The following is a 15,926-nucleotide window of genomic DNA, read 5'->3' on the forward strand; positions in this document are numbered from 1 at the left end:
AAAATGCATATGTCTAGACCAAAATGGTATAAAAATTTCAAATTCTACTTTGAAATTTTGTGATAAACATCATTTTCTATCACTGATATTCATAACCACAATTTAATAGTAAATGTTTCCTTTGGGGTTTCATAGCAATGAATAAATCGCTCTTAAAGTCTGTTGACTTCAAGTGGTATTTTAAAGTGACCACAGTTTAAAATTTACAATTTAAATGTCAACATTTCAGAAAAAGAGTGTAGCTGATTTGGCTTATAGGTCCATGATTTCTGAAGTGAAACCACTGAGTAGGCTGAGAAACCTAATGATTAATTGTAAAGTCACTCTATTTTTCAAAAAAAAAATTCATATAGATAAAACTACAAGAAAAAAAAGTACCAGCGCAATAAGAACAAAACAAGTTTTCCTTACCTAGAGGATCTGAAGAAATTCTTTTAGTACTCCGTGGACGGTTGATTAATTTTTTATGCTATTGGGGAAAGAGACACAGAATAAGCAGAAGAGATCATTAATTTGTGAGCAAGCTATAAACAAAAATCCATCTGAACCTTACCCCTTTGATGAGTGTACTGAATTGCCTACCTGGCAAAATTAGTGTGTTTGTGGCCTAGTGCTCTGCATTACTTTCCTGAGATAAGGCAAAAGTCTCTCAGCAAGTCTCTCAGCAAATTTACATTTAGGGATATGCATTCAAATGTTATTATAGTGTGCACATTAAGTTGGAATCAACATCTCCATCTGTTGAGAACACAGAACAAATGACCTTTCTGCAACTGATTGGTATCTGGTAAAAGCCCAGAGGAGCAGAAACAGGTCCTTAGCACTCACCACAGGGCCTCCGGAGGGGGCTCAGGTGATAGGTTTTGTGGCTAAAGGAGTGAATCTGTGTGCATACGTGATGTTTAAAATAAGTCTCTGAGCAGATATTTTATCTTAAGACAGTTTTGTCAATTGTCCACATACTGTTTTTCTACAGTCTGCAGAACAGTTTGTTCTCACTTAATAGAGTAAAATAACAAATGTCTGGATTTGGAAATGTTTTCAGCCGCTAGACAATTGATTTGTCTCCCCATTCTCAGCTCTGAAATGTGACTATGAAATACACACACAAGTTCTGCCTGGATGTGCAAGGGGTTAAGTCTCAGCACTATGAAGCTATCAGTAGCCACTGAAGCACAAGTTGATCCCTGCCCAGGGAGGTGATCCACCTCCAAGGAAAGGTGGGTGATCCACCCAAGGTGCAGCAGACCTCTCCTGAACCGCTTGCTGCTCCCCTCAACAGTGTATTTCTGTAGATTCTTCTGTTATGCTCCACAGTCTGTCTCTGGTGAAGCCTCTTACTGCACATACCTTTGGTCTAAACCCCAGTTCTTCTATGCAAAAATAAATATAAATAAAAATCTTTTTAAAAAGTTTACATCACATCAATAGATGTAAGAATAATGGAGATGCTCTAAGCTAATGCTGGCTCGCTGGCTGGTTCATAACAAACACTCAATACCAGCTGATTGAATCTGAATATTACATTTTATAGGTATTCTTGTCATAGGCATTATATAAACAGGGATGTAAAATTTCCATTAAGAAAACTTAATAAGAATAGATTAAGAAACAACTTAAGTTCAAGCATTAAATCAATACAGTAGCAGTGAGGGAAAAAACAGACTCTTCACACATCAGCTTTCTGCTTAAACCTTTCAAAAAAGTTGGAAGCATCAATCTGGATAGTGCAGCGGATTCTATCATTTCCAGAAAAAATATACATGGTCTGGACTGAGCCTGGGCAAAGTGGTGCCCGTAGAATAAATAATCCCCCCACCCAGTCATCAATTCTCAACAGATGTCTCGTAGCATCTTGCCACACTGAGAGTGATTCTAGTGTGTTTCAGTATCTATATTTTCACATCCATGGAAATTAAAGCCTTCTTTACCTGGAATACATCAGTAAAATCAGTGAATGTTTACAACCCCTGACTCTTAGAAGAGTAGACATTATGCTGATCTCCTACGTGGCATCTTCATCAGAGACTCTCAGTGCTTCCATTCTTCTCCTTCTAGTTCTTTCTCCCTCCTCCATTTCTTCCCCTTCTTTGCTATTTTCTGTTTTGTCCCAACTTCTGTGACCGGCCGCAAGAAAGGAAGGCAGGAGGCAGAAAGGCTGAGCAAGCAGAGTTTATTGCTCCCAGACAGCAGCTGAGACGGAGCCCCTAGAGTGGGGTCTGCAGCTACTGCCAACTCAATAAGGGGGCAGGGTCTCTTATATAGGTCCTAAGCTCAGATTTCAAAGGGGTGACTCATCGCTATTTCCTTGATGTAAGGCCCAGTTCGTTATCACCTTCATCTAGTCCCATCCCAATGCAAGGACCCGTTAATTAGATGCAAGGCCCAATTTATTACCAGCTTATCACCTTTGGATGCAAGGCCTGATTTATTATTGCCCTTATCCAGTCCCTCAGTAAATCTCCGCATTTGGTCACTCCCAACATTTTCTATGCAACATTTTTCTTGCACACTTCCTCTAAACTCTCACTGTTCTCAGCGTCAGCTTCAAGTCAAACAGAGAAGCTGCTCTTGGCCTTTGCAGGGTCCCTCCCACCGATGACCCTGTCTGCATGTGGCTCCCTCGTTGTGTCATCAGTGGAACTGACTCACATCCAGACTTTTCTCCGTGGTCCTCTCTTCCCTTCTTCACATCCAGAGTTCTGTTGCATCTTCTCATGGTCTACTATTTGCTAAAGGAAGACTTGTTACTCCTCTCAGGTAACCTGTCATGGCAATAGTCTTTGCTTTATTTTGTAGAGTGTGATTTCTTAAATGTCACTTTCAATATATGTCACTCGTCAGGAGATTGTTAGGCAAATCTGAACTGGCTCTCCAGCTCTCTCCACTATCTCAATACACACCTACCTTATAAAAGGAAGTAGTGTGGTTTATGCAGCAGTTTCCCTTTATTGTAAGACTTTCCAGGGAAATGGTATAAAGGCATCAGTAACTCAGCTGTGTACAGTTGTGTCGTATTCATGCTGCTAAATACAACACAGGTCTTAGTGCCTTCAAAGTGGTTTACAATGCAAACAAAGATAGGCACTTAACCTGAAAGTGTATTTACACTTTACAGACCACTGTTTGTTTTTAAAGATTTTTATTTATTCATGCATATAAGAACTGGGGTACAGGCCAGAGGTATGGGGTTGGGGAGTAAGAGGATTCATCAGAAACAGAGTGGGGAGCAGAACAGACAGACTGATTAAAATACACTGCTGAGGGGAGCAGTGGGCTAGGCAGGAGAGGTTTGTTGCCCCATGTGGGTCACTCCCTTGGCTGGGGGTTGAATTCATGCTGCAGTGGTTGTGTAACTGGGTGGTCCCTAGGAGAAGGGAAGTTCCAGGTTCCCTGCCCCACCCAGAAGGAGGGTGGAACTGAGCAGAGAAAAAGGAGAGAGAAGAAGAGAGAAGGAAGGCAGATGGAGGAGACCTAAGGAAGCCACATGGAGCAGCAAACATGTGATGAAGAATCCGGGCTTGTTTCCTGACCCTGGACTGGTTAAGGCAGATGTGGGTGAGATACCTGTAGGGAGGTGACTATGGCAGTGTTTATATTGATTTTGATTTTGCTCTTTTCCTCTCAGATTTGTCTGGCCATTTCTGACCCTTTTCCATGGGTCCCGGCCAGAAGGTGCTTTAGTCTTGTGGCAGGCTTTCAGGCCTTGCTTTGGGCCAATCCCTTTTGGGTTGACTTTTGCCCACGAGGGGATGGGTAACTTCAGGTGTTTGATTTAGAAGATACATTCTCTGTGTTCCGTATTGTATATTCACTGTATTAAAGTCACTTTTCATTAAAGCTTTATATGTTTTGTTTTGTTGCGGCGGATGGCAGAACCCACTTAGAGCAGGCAGGTTTTGGGGCTTCAGGGGTGCCTCTCTCTGAATTGAGGTGCCCTATAACAGTTGTGGATAGGTACACAGTGCTGCACTTTAACCCACTTCACCTCTGGGGAGGGCCCTACAGGCCATTATTAAGAGTCCTTTGATTGCTTACAATTCTGTCCCTTAAATACAGATCTGTTATTAAACTCTTAAAATTTAGCAAGCTACTTTTAGTTGAGTTCATACACGTGTGATGTTTGTGTATAGCCTCCCCTACCGCCCAGAAATAACTTGGGCATATTAGTCTTATTACCCAATGTTACTTTACACAGAAATTCCAAGTTTCCCTTGGTTGGGCACTTTCTCCACTCCTAGAAGCAGCCACGATCAGGGTTGACATTTCCTGTTAGAGTCTATGTCTTTTTGAGTGTCAAGGAGTTATCTCATTCCTGTGTAAGTTCATTCTTTACAATGCTTGATGGTAATGAACATATTGGTTAATTATCATTTTAATTTAATGATGATATCTTCTCTTGACTTGAATGATCTACTTCATCTCTCATGATAGTTTCAAGGAACTAGTTGAATTTTTATCTTTATTATCAACTACTCTGGTTTCTGGATTCTTATTTGGGAATTTATATGCTATCACTCAGTTTACCTTTTACCTTAAAATTGCCTGTTGCCTAACAAATGCTATTCATATACACCTGTTTTTCCTCCCCAGTTAGACTTTCAATACTCTATTGTATCTTTTTTCTCTTTTCTTCAAGCAAATAATACTTTTCTTCATAATATAAATTATTTTCTCATAGTAGGATTTTAGCCTCAAGTATTTGTCAATTCTGCTATACAAATGAACTTAGGAATGGACAATTATTGAAACACAAAAATACCAATTCCCCTGCCCTCTGTAAGTACTTGCTAGTCCTGAGAACCTTCTGTGGATAATAGTAAGGATTGTTATCACCATGCCCTTAAGGCATGCAATTTCAGGGCTGTTTATCAAAGGCTTTTGTATCCCTGAAGACTTCTTCCACTATTCCCTACAGAAAACACTTCAAACCTTAAGGGATCTTTGCAAGACCTCTACCTCACCCCTACTTACCACTCTCTCAGCAAAGGAAGTTACTTTTTACTCACCAAGAGATAGAGCAATAGTTCTTAAACCTTTCTGTTCTCAAAGATGAAATTGAATAAAAGGCAAAAAAAAAAAAACCAAACTCACACTTTCAAAATTTATTGGTCTCACATAAGGTCACACTTAGAACAAGCAAACTGGGCCCTACCCTGTAGTGCAAGGAGTTAAACACAACACTATGAAGCTATCACAGCCACTGCAGCATGAGTTCAATCCCGGGCCAACGAGATGACCCACAGACCTCTCCTGTGTGTGCCCACTGCTACCCTCAGCAATGTATGCATTTCAGTAGATCTGCCTTTTCTGCTCCCCACTCTGTTTCTGAATTCCCCCCCCCCACACACACACACAGTAAGTATGTAAAGAACAAGCAAAACTAGAAGCATGGTGGTTGCACTTAAAATATACCATCAAGTAGAACCTATATCAGTTATCAATTTGCACCCAAAGAATTATCTTCACCCAAAAAGTGGTGATGGTTTCCGATACCATATCAAGACCAAAGTGAAGTTTTGATTGCTTCCTACATATCAAATCCTGTCGGGACACAGTAATAATAGTACTTCAAAATTCATGCATTACCTTGCAGTTTACACAGATGATCTAACCCTGGTATCCACCTCCATGTGCAGAAACTTTCAGGTAAACTGAGTTTAGATCCCACTCTGTCAGTTTAGTTCCTGATCAATTCATGCTTTATTTTCCTAAACTTTTAAGAACCATTATGGCAACTACTTCCTAGGCTTCCTGTAAGCTTTAAATGATAGACATGGAATAGCAGAGTATTCCCCTGCACACAGTTAACACTCAAGGAAAGTCACATCGTTGTTATGATCACTAAGTCTTGACAGCACCAGCATCTCATTTGGCAAGCAGAGATGCTTCTCCACATCTCAAATCCCAATCCCCAGATGGCTGTCCAGCAGTCGTTTGTGACTAAGGCTAATATTGTACAGACAGCTTTCCATAGAGCAAGACCACAGCTTTCCTGAGTGTTGCTGTGACATATCAGCACTGGGACCACACCTGTGGTCTCACAGCTGGCCAGGGTCCAGCCACTACTGACCATGTTGTCTGTGACAATGTACAGAAAGATCAGAGCTTCCATGTGGGCAGAACCCACCCTAATGAGTGGTGCTTTCAGGGAGCTTAGTGTGATGCTGGAGTTTGCTAAGTGAATCTCCCTCTGGAACCTGTGTGTGAAAATGAGAGTAGAAAACAACAGTAGAAATAGATGTCACTATAAAGTGACTTCAGATAACTTGTTTGATAATATCACATTGTGATTTTGCTCCCCCACCCTCCAGTCTAAAAGGATGCACATAGGCCCAGTGAGGGACTTCAGCATAGATGACAGCATAGATGGTATCGGAAACCATCACCACTTTTTGGGTGAAGATAATTCTTCAGGTGCAAATTGATAACTGATGTAGGTTCTACTTGATGGTATATTTTAAGTGCAACCACCAGGCTTTCTACAGGGCTCAACCACTCTAATCTCTAAAACCAAATATGAAATTTTCAGGAAGAACGTCAGGAAAAACAAAAAAAGGCCCTTCTATGTCACACATATGTAAGTGGAAACAGTGACATAAAATGATATGCTTGAATCCTCATGTCACATCCTATTTTAAGATATACTTGGACACCCACAACATATTATTTGGAAGATAGAGAAATAAGTGCTAGAGTTGTCCTCTTTAAGTGTCACCTGTCATCAGTCCTGGATGCCTACTGAAGAACCAATATGTGTAGAAAGTGAAACGCACAGGACTGTATGACACAGAGACCCAACCTCCATGTGTATCACACGGCACTACAGCTAACCACCAGTGTAATACACCCAAGACCAAAAAGCACCATGTGGGGTCCTTGTGCTTTATCATTGCCCTAGTAAGTGAGTCTCATTTTCCAGGTAAGTATTACAGTTTCTTGTGTCAACATCTCTTCCATCCAACCCTCATCCTCTCATTCCTCTACTCCCACAACTGTATTATTGATTATTTTTTTCTGGAAGATAGGCAATTGATTTTGTAGTTAAAAAAAGTGAAAATAATGAATAATGAAAGATCTAGAAAGTGTGTATATAATTAGCATTCTTCTGGGTTACCTTTAGCACAGATTTTTCCAGATGCCTTTAGGATCCATAATTATATAACCATTTTCACTGTTTACTTTGTATTTATTTTGTATAGAGAGCTCTTCAACTATGTAACAGTTGCCATTTGCCTAACTGAGTCAGTATGTTGCCTCAAAACTGTAAGCTGTATAATATCAGTATTTTAAATATATAATTTCTATAGAATTTGTAGTGCTCATTACATTATAAATAAGTTAGAATATTGGTCAAAGAATAATCTGGTACAATATATTGTGAGGGTTAAAAAAAACAAATGAACAAACAACTTTGTGCTATAGCTATAATCTAACACAGCTAAAAATAAAATCAGACTGTATATAAGTGCTGAATAAGGACGTATTGTGGTGAAGAATTGGGCAAGACTTTCTGTTTCCAGTCAGGGATGTGAGAATCTAGAAGTTGTCCCTGTGTCCTAACAAGTGAAATGCTAAATAAACTAAAACATCAGAACTCGTTTTAAATTCTCCAGGAAAGTTAAAGTCAGAGGGAAAACATCTGACACCCAAAATTGAAGCAAGTAACAGTGGAATACAGAGACTAATTTACAAATCCATGACTACAAACCACCATGTGAAATAGCACCAGGGCAAGAAAACCTGAATGTGATTGACACATCCTAGAGGGTCACTGTGAACAAGTCAGAGAGTCAAAACTCCTGGGGATCCCAGACATTAGGAGGCTCCCATGGTTTTGTAGATTCTACTCCAGAAACTCAACCAGGTTCTCATAGTGAACATCTGTGGAAAATCCCTTTGTGCTTTGGGCAGGAAGTGGGAGAAAGGAATCATTATAGAATATGCCAGAACAATCTTGTAAACAAGATCTGCTCTCAGAAGAAGCTATTTTACAAAAGCTTTAGCTTTTGGGCCTTTACCCTTACCTAAGTGACCCAGGAGAAAGAAATACCCAACTCCAATCTCCACGGTCACCATGTCTCAGAGACTGGAGGAGCTGAGAAGGACTGAAAAACTCACATAAAGTTCACAGCCCAGAGGTACAGACTCACTGTGGTGTGAGGTGGTATTGAAAGGTTTGGCAGCCCTACCTGGTGGTGCAATGGCTTATAAAGAGCACTATGAAGCTAGCTGCAGCCACTTCACTACTTCGATCTACCGCCAGGGAAGTGACCTGCATGATGCCACAGACCTCTCCTGACCTGCCCGCTGCTTCCCTCAGCAGTGTACTTTGTCTATCTGCCCGTTCTGTTCCCCACTCTGTCTCTGGTGAATCCTCTCACCACCCCTTCACCTCTGGCCTGTACCCCAGTTCTGTATGCATAAATAAGTGAATCTTAAAAAAAAAAAAAAAAAGAGAGAGAGAGAGAGAGAGAAAGAAAAGAAAAGTTTGGCATAGTTAAGAGATAGTCAGGCAAAGTTTCTGACAAGCAGGAACTTTATCGGCCCCTGGGCAAGTTTCACTGACACCCACCAGGCTCAGAGAAGTCGCACCCAGTGGGGAACATGCCTTTTATAGGGCATGGAAGCTGATTTATAGAAACTGATTCATCAAGGATGGCTCTGAGTTCCCAGAATGTGGGCAGTTCCCAGAACTTAGAAGGCTCAAGGTTACGAGTCTCTTATGCAGATAGTAGCAACTCCAAATTCAAGGTTTCTGTCACCTCCCTCCCCCCCACCACACCTTGCCCTGGCCACCATGACCTATGGTATCATTTAACTGTAGAATGTTTTCCTGCTCCACACCTTACTGGCACAGCTCTAAGGGCCTATTTACCACTTTTCCTTTTACAGGTACTTCATAATCATTTATCAAGAAAAAATTTCAAGACATAATAAAAGGCAAAACCTACAAGCATCATAACTAGACTCATATGGCAGGGTTGTTGAAATGACCAGCTAAGGAATTTTAAAACATGGATTGATATGATAAGGATATTCTACCAGATGAGTATACAGACTATAATAACAGTGGGACATTGATTCTTGGAAATTCGAAGAACCAAAAAGAAATTTTAGAGGTCAAATTACTAACAGAATGAGGCCTATTTTTATTGGCTCATTAGTTCATAAACAAGGTTGAGGAAAAAATTTCTGAGTTGGGACTATCTCAATAAAAATAAGACAAAGAAAAAAAAATCAACAGAACCAAATATCCAAGAACTGTGGGTCAACTACAAAGGGGATAAAGTATGTCATGGGAGCTCCAAAAGAAGAAAGAGAAAGAAAAGAAGAAATATTTTGAAATAACAATAACTGAGAATTTCACCAAAATTAATGTCAGGCACCAAACCACAGATCCCAGTAGGTTAGAGAATATGAAGTAAAATAAATGCCCAAAACTGGGCTGGACAAATGACTATTCATTCATTCCATCCCATAACAATCGTTTTGAAGTGGGTCACTCCCATTTCATAAGGCAGCTTCTCCAAGGTAATACGCAATTAATCTTGAAATCTAGGTATACATTAAGTCCTAACTTAATCAATAATTTCACCTCTGCATGATATCAGCTACTTCTTAAAAATCACTTACCATACGCCAGTAATTATTCAATCCCCTTAAAGTGTAGTTTGTTATATAACTATGGATCAGACTATTATATTGATACCCTTGTGAGGTAGTTGTTATCATGTCTGCTTTACAAAGGACAAAACTGAGGTTTAGGGAAGTAAAATAACTTGACCCAAACAAACTCTAACTGGTGGTTATAATATTTAAAACAACATTTGTAAGACTACAGATTCTTTATCTATAATCTGTAAGTGAAACCTTGTGTGTAAAGTGAAACTTTTAATGTCGGACTTTCTTTTTAAAAAAAAAAAAATTACGCATATAAGAACTGGGGTACAGGTCAGTGGTACAGGAGAGTGAGAGGATTCATCAGAGACAGAGTGGGGAGCAGACCAGGAAGATTGACTAAAATACACTGCTGAGGGGAGCAGCAAGCTGGACAGGAGAGTTCAGTGTGCCATGTGGGTCACTTCGCTGGCCAGGGACCGAACTTATGTCACAGTGGCTGTAGATAGCTTCATAGTGCTGCACTTTAATCCCTTGTGCCACCAGGGAGGCCCTAATGTAGGACTTTCACTCAGTCATTTCAGGACTTGATTCATCATGCGACCTTTATATACAAACTCTATTGCTGTGGAATGGGGATAACATGTGCTATCTCTGTCGTATGCTCCAAGCGTAGACTGAGCTGATGTCTGAAATGTCTGAGAAGGCAACAAATGGTGGCATAGATACAAATGCAACGTGTAGACATTATTCTTGTCCTTGCTTTTCAACAAATGAAGCACAAAACACAAAAATAAATGAGCAAATGGACAAGATTGTAGATGTTATAAATTAGTAATTGCTAATTTTATTGGGAATAGTCAGGATATTGTGGTTATTTTGTCTTTTCAAAGTCTGCACCTATTAGGGAAACACACTGAATTATTTACAAGTAAAGTAAAATAATAAGTATATATGTTTTAAAATATTCAAACAAAAAAATTCTTGGGGCATAGATGAATGACAGAAAATAATGAGTGTTGGGTCCATATACAATAGATTCCATTTTATTTTCTCTCTGTTCATGTGTTTTTGAAAATTTCCACAAACACACACACACACACATCCACATGCACACACCACTATTGAAATAAATAACTTAAAAGAACCAGCATCAGTCAATAAATATCCTGTTGTTTCCATCCTCGAGGCTATTATAATTGCAGAGTCAGTATAGAACTTCCTGAGGGCTGCCAGAAAGGCTTGGCCCATACAATCAAAGGAAGTGTTTCCACATAGCAAGATCTGAAGACCAGCACAATGCTATTGAGAAGTAAGACTACCAAGGAAAAAAAGTAAGACTGAGTTTAGTGTTGACCCAAAGTAGTCTCACTCCGAGACAAGTCTAGAAATTAAGAGTTTTTGAGAGGAAAACAGGCTGCTCCCAGCCCCGAAAACAAAGCAGATCTGTATCTTTATTTAGCTCGGATGGTGGTTGGCTTTAAACCACACATCTAAATTCAGTCAGTCTTATGTTTTGTTTCTTTGTTAATTTTTATATTGTGTCTTAGAAAATGGCTTTTTAAGACTGTAACTTGATCATGGCTTGTCAAGAAAAGGGGATTAAGTATTGTTCAGCTCTCAAAGAAGTCAGTCATCAGGGAGAAACCTATGGGTCCTGATACCAGATAGACCACAATTCAAAAAACCCCCACTGACCTGAGAAGATGGGACAGACACAGACAGGGAAGCTCAGGACTGCCGCAGAGGTAGGCAAGCACTGGTCTGGAACGCAGGAAGTAGATATGGAAGCAATAAAGAAAGTTTGTCCCAAACTGGGAGAGGTAAATCAGGTTTCTAAATCCAAGTAACCTATTTTCTACTTTATCAAAGAAAAGAGCAGTTGCAGTGAGATTAAGTAACAATGTATGTAAAGCACTTCAAAGGTGCCTGGAGGATGGCCAGCCCTCCTTAGCTGCTAACTATTACTAATATGCTTAAGCCTTTGCTCACTCTGCCAAGCAGTTCTGGCAAAGGCAGATGTCTTTGATCCATAAATGCACCTACTTAGAAGATGCTCTTTATTTTAAAAGCAGCTCAACAAATCAAAGATACACAATGCCATTAGAACTTGCGTAAACTTCAATCTTCTGCCTTTTTATTCTTCTTTACTTCACAATTCCAAAGTTTTGTCAATCCTGACAACCTATGAAGATGACTAACAGACTCTGAGCATAATTCTTAGTAGACTATTCCAACCAATTTTTTAAACTTTTTTTTTAAAGATTTATTTATTCATATAGAACTGGGGTACAGGCCAGAGATGGGGAGAGTGAGAGGATTCACCAGAGACAGAGCAGGGAGCAGAACAGGCAGATCGACGAAGTACACTGCTGAGGGGAGCAGCGGGCAGGCCAGGAGAGGTCTGCCACACCATGTGGTCACCTCCGGCACAGGCGGGAATCGAACTCATGAAGAAGTAGCTTAAGTTTCTCAGTGCTGTGCTTTAACCCTCTGTGCCACAAGGGAGGGCTCAATTTTTTTAAACTTTTATGTCGTTTTGTTTTGTTGCTGGTTTATAGATAGGACTGGCCTTTCCAAAGGGATACAGATGTTGTCTAGACTGGCCTCTGTGTGAAATCCCCATGTAAGTCATTCCTTTGAGTGCAGGAAGGTCTCTTGCTATCTATAACTGTAACTGGGAAATGAAGAAGTTTTTCAGCTCTTAAGAGACTCCAACCTCAATTGTTTTTTTTTCCGTTTTCTCCAGCATGCATTCATGCATTTATCAAATAGTTCAACAAAACATTTTGAATGCATGTTAGGAATTGGGGTAGGAGGTTGGGAAATTAAAACATTGTGCTTCAGTCCTGCTTAATCAGAGATGTCAGTGTATTGGCAAGAGCCTCTGCGTGGCAGTCAAGCAGGTTCAAGCAGTAAATAGCTTTATAGTTGTCTCTTTCCCCTTGAACAAACCTCTCCACATCTCATTTCTTCATCCACCTAACTTTTCAGCAAATGAGTTAACATGTGTATATAGTTTATCAAGAGAAGAACAGTGGCTATTACTTACTACCATTACCATTATTATGGTATACAGAAAATTTGAACAAACCACACCTTAGCATAATTTCATAGTGCTGTGGTTGCACTTAATTTTGCCAGGGTCATTAAGGCTTCTACTGAAGAGATATTAACAGAGATAAGTGTGGGGGCAACATGTCACAAAGGGCAGCTGTGTCCTGAAGACCATGATGAGAAAAAGAGGTCCGGCCTTACATGGAAATGCAACAAAAGATGTTAGTTAGTTGAACATGGGGTGCTGGGGTTCATGAAAGTAACTTGTGGGGTGTGAATGGTCTTATGTGCCAGGGGAGAGGCTTGTACCTTGATCAATAAACACCTAGTGCGAACTGAAAGATTTTTAGAAAACGCATAAATCACATCTGTTTTTATGGAAAATAGCCTCATCTGTGTGACCTACAGCAGGAAAGGGGACTATTGACAGGCCTTCAAGAAGAAAGTTGTAACCATCTATTAATAGGGCAATATTAGAAAGAAAGGAGTTGAAATGCAAGTTGAAACGTACTTCTAGTCATTTCAGTGAAACACTATGTGGTGACAGCAGATAACAGCCAAACCAGCTTCTTAAGAACCTCCACAGCTTCCTCTATCTCGCAGTGTCCTCTTGACTTTCGCACTCACCATCTTCATGGTATCAGCAAATCTAGCTGATCCCCATAGTCTCTGTCACTCTTCTCTTCTTCCCTCCATTCTGCCATGGCTTTTTATCAGGCCCTCGTCTCTCCCCCAGGGACCAATTTTCAGCCTTTATTTTACTATTGCTAAGCTCATCTCTTTCCAATTTATCTTTATGTTAAAAAGATAAATCACCTATGACTGAAGTCATAGGTAACAAAATATGATCATGACACTCTTTTGGTTAAAACTTTTGAGTGATTTGCTTTCCTTACAGGAAAAGAGGTGTTTCAATTATAAATTAGGTGGATATATACTTACCTTCAGTTTGACCATATTCCAACGAATGTGGGTGAATTTTTTTTTTATGCGTATAATAAGGATCTCTGGTTTAAATCTCTACCTTATATATGAGTCATATGTCATGAACTTAATCACATTCTTTTAGCAAAGTTAGACAGAAAGCTCTGCCTGTAACAATTCCACAGAGACATTTGGCTGCCCTAAACATAGCATTCAAAATTCTACAGAATCTTTCTCCAACTTCCTTCCAGTATGATTTCCCACATCTTTCACTCCCTCTACAGTTATGATCATTGCCAATTTTGGAAACATACCTCATGCTTTGCTTCTTCAAAGTTTCAATTGATGCCTTACCTTTCTCTCTCCTCTCCCAAACTAGACATCCTCTACCTTCATCTTGCTCCATGATATGTCCCCACGTTGCCTCAACCCATCTGAAATGCCCTTGCACTTCCTTACCATCTTGGAAACTCGCTGACAATTAATCAGCAGTTTCAGTATTACTGGATGGTTTTAGTCAGTTGTTATTTATCCCATATTATTTTATAAAGTGAGTAGTGTTCATGCTTCATTTCCTGAACTGGACTGTAGTTTCTTCGAAAGCCATAACCTTGACCCCTATCATATTTTTAAGTCCTTTCATAATAATTCATATAATGAGACAGTTACTTAGTGTTTATTGACTTGTTGACTGAAAATCTACAGGGGAAAATGTTGGAGTTTATGAGTTAGATTGTCGGAATGATGAATTTTTTTTTTACTTATAAAATTTAACAACTTTAAAAGAAAAAATTGTAAACCCATCGGTGACATTCTTTTATAAACTTTTCTCAGGCAGGCAAAAATATGTGTACTTCCTTCATGAGTACATTCTTAAAAGTCATGTGACAATAAAAGGCATGATTTCTCCATTAGTTATGCAGTCTTCTGGGCAGTGAATCCTTCCCTTTTATGGTCAGAGGGTAAAGGAGGAAAATGAAAGAGGAGGGGTGAGTAGGGACAGAGAAGGAGGAAGAGGTGGTGGGCAGGAAAGAGGAAGAGATTAGGGAAAGGAGGTGGAGAGTAAAGGAAAAGCTAAGGGAGGGGGAGACAGAAGAGGAAGGCGAAGAAAGGAGAGGGGGAGAGATTAATTTCTGAGTAAATTGGTGGGCAAAGCACCTTCTGGGAAAGAATCCAGGATCCTATTTCTGACTAAAGCACTTTTGCTCATTTTCTCTCCTTAGCTTTTCACACACACTATATAGTCAATTTTTCAGTGATGTGGTCAAAACTGTCTTTTAAGATAAAAGGAAGGCAGGTAGGTCATGCCAAGAAGGGCTCAGTGAGAGCCAGAATTAAAACATTGCAAAGAGTGAGAAGGCTTCTCAAGTTTTTTTGAGGTTTAAAATCAAATTGACATGCTAGCTCTACAGAGCAAACTTTGAACGCCATTCTCCTAGAGTTGGTCATGAAGCAACATGCATATTATTGCAATTAACACTAATGGAGCAAGCATGCAATTAACATACAGAAAATTTTAAATTGATGTTAAATGCACTTACAACATCTTCTCTCTTACACACAAATAGCCCTGATTTAAAGAATTTTTGAAAAAGCATATGATTTTATAATCTGTTTTCTTTATAGTTAGCACTGGGATAATACGTTCCGATCCACTCTTGAAACTTAGTTTTATTCTTTAAAGATTTATTTATTTATGCATATAAGAAGTAGGGTATAGGCCTTATGTGCAGGCGGTGAGAGGACTCTCCAGAGATAGAAAAGGTGGATCTACCTAAATACACTGCTGAAGGGGAGCAGTGGGTTAGAGAGGAGAGGTCTGCTGCACCATGTGGGTCAGCTCCTGGTGGGAGATTGAACTTGTGTTGCAGTGGGTGGTGGCTACATAGCGCTGAAATTTTAACCCCTGTGCAGCAAGGGAGGCCCATCGTCAAACAATATTATAATTTTATAAATTATTACTAAAAACAATGACTTTATATGTAACTTTATAAAATATTGCTATTATAACTAAAATAACTGAGCTGAAGTGTCTGTGAATGATAAATATTTTCAGCAACTTGGAATCTCATTGAGATGTTCATTGATATTCATTAAATTAGGAGAAACAGCCCAGTTTTCCCAGCACCATTTGTTGAACAAACTTTCTTTGTTCCAATGCATATTCTTTGCTCCTTTTTTTTTTAAGGATTTATTTATTTATGCATACAGAACTGGTACAGGCCAGAGGTGCAGGGGCGGTGAGAAGATTCACCAGAGACAGAGTGGGGAGCAGAACAGGCAGATCCACGAAGTACACTGCTGAGGGGAGCAGCGGGCGGGCC

General features: G+C 39.8%; 1 protein-coding gene across 1 annotated transcript in view; it reads right to left on the minus strand.

Moving 5' to 3' along the window:
- Positions 1-15,926, minus strand: part of DTHD1 (death domain containing 1) — a 53,296-nt gene that overhangs the window by 2,455 nt on the left and 34,915 nt on the right. The window contains exon 8 of the mRNA XM_004681496.2: positions 412-469. Coding sequence (XP_004681553.2) covers positions 412-469 — 58 coding nt within the window. The remainder of the gene's footprint in view (positions 1-411; positions 470-15,926) is intronic.

This window comes from Condylura cristata, unplaced genomic scaffold (genome assembly GCF_000260355.1).
Source record: "Condylura cristata isolate star-nosed mole 26May11 unplaced genomic scaffold, ConCri1.0 scaffold00012, whole genome shotgun sequence".
NCBI lineage: Eukaryota > Metazoa > Chordata > Mammalia > Eulipotyphla > Talpidae > Condylura > Condylura cristata.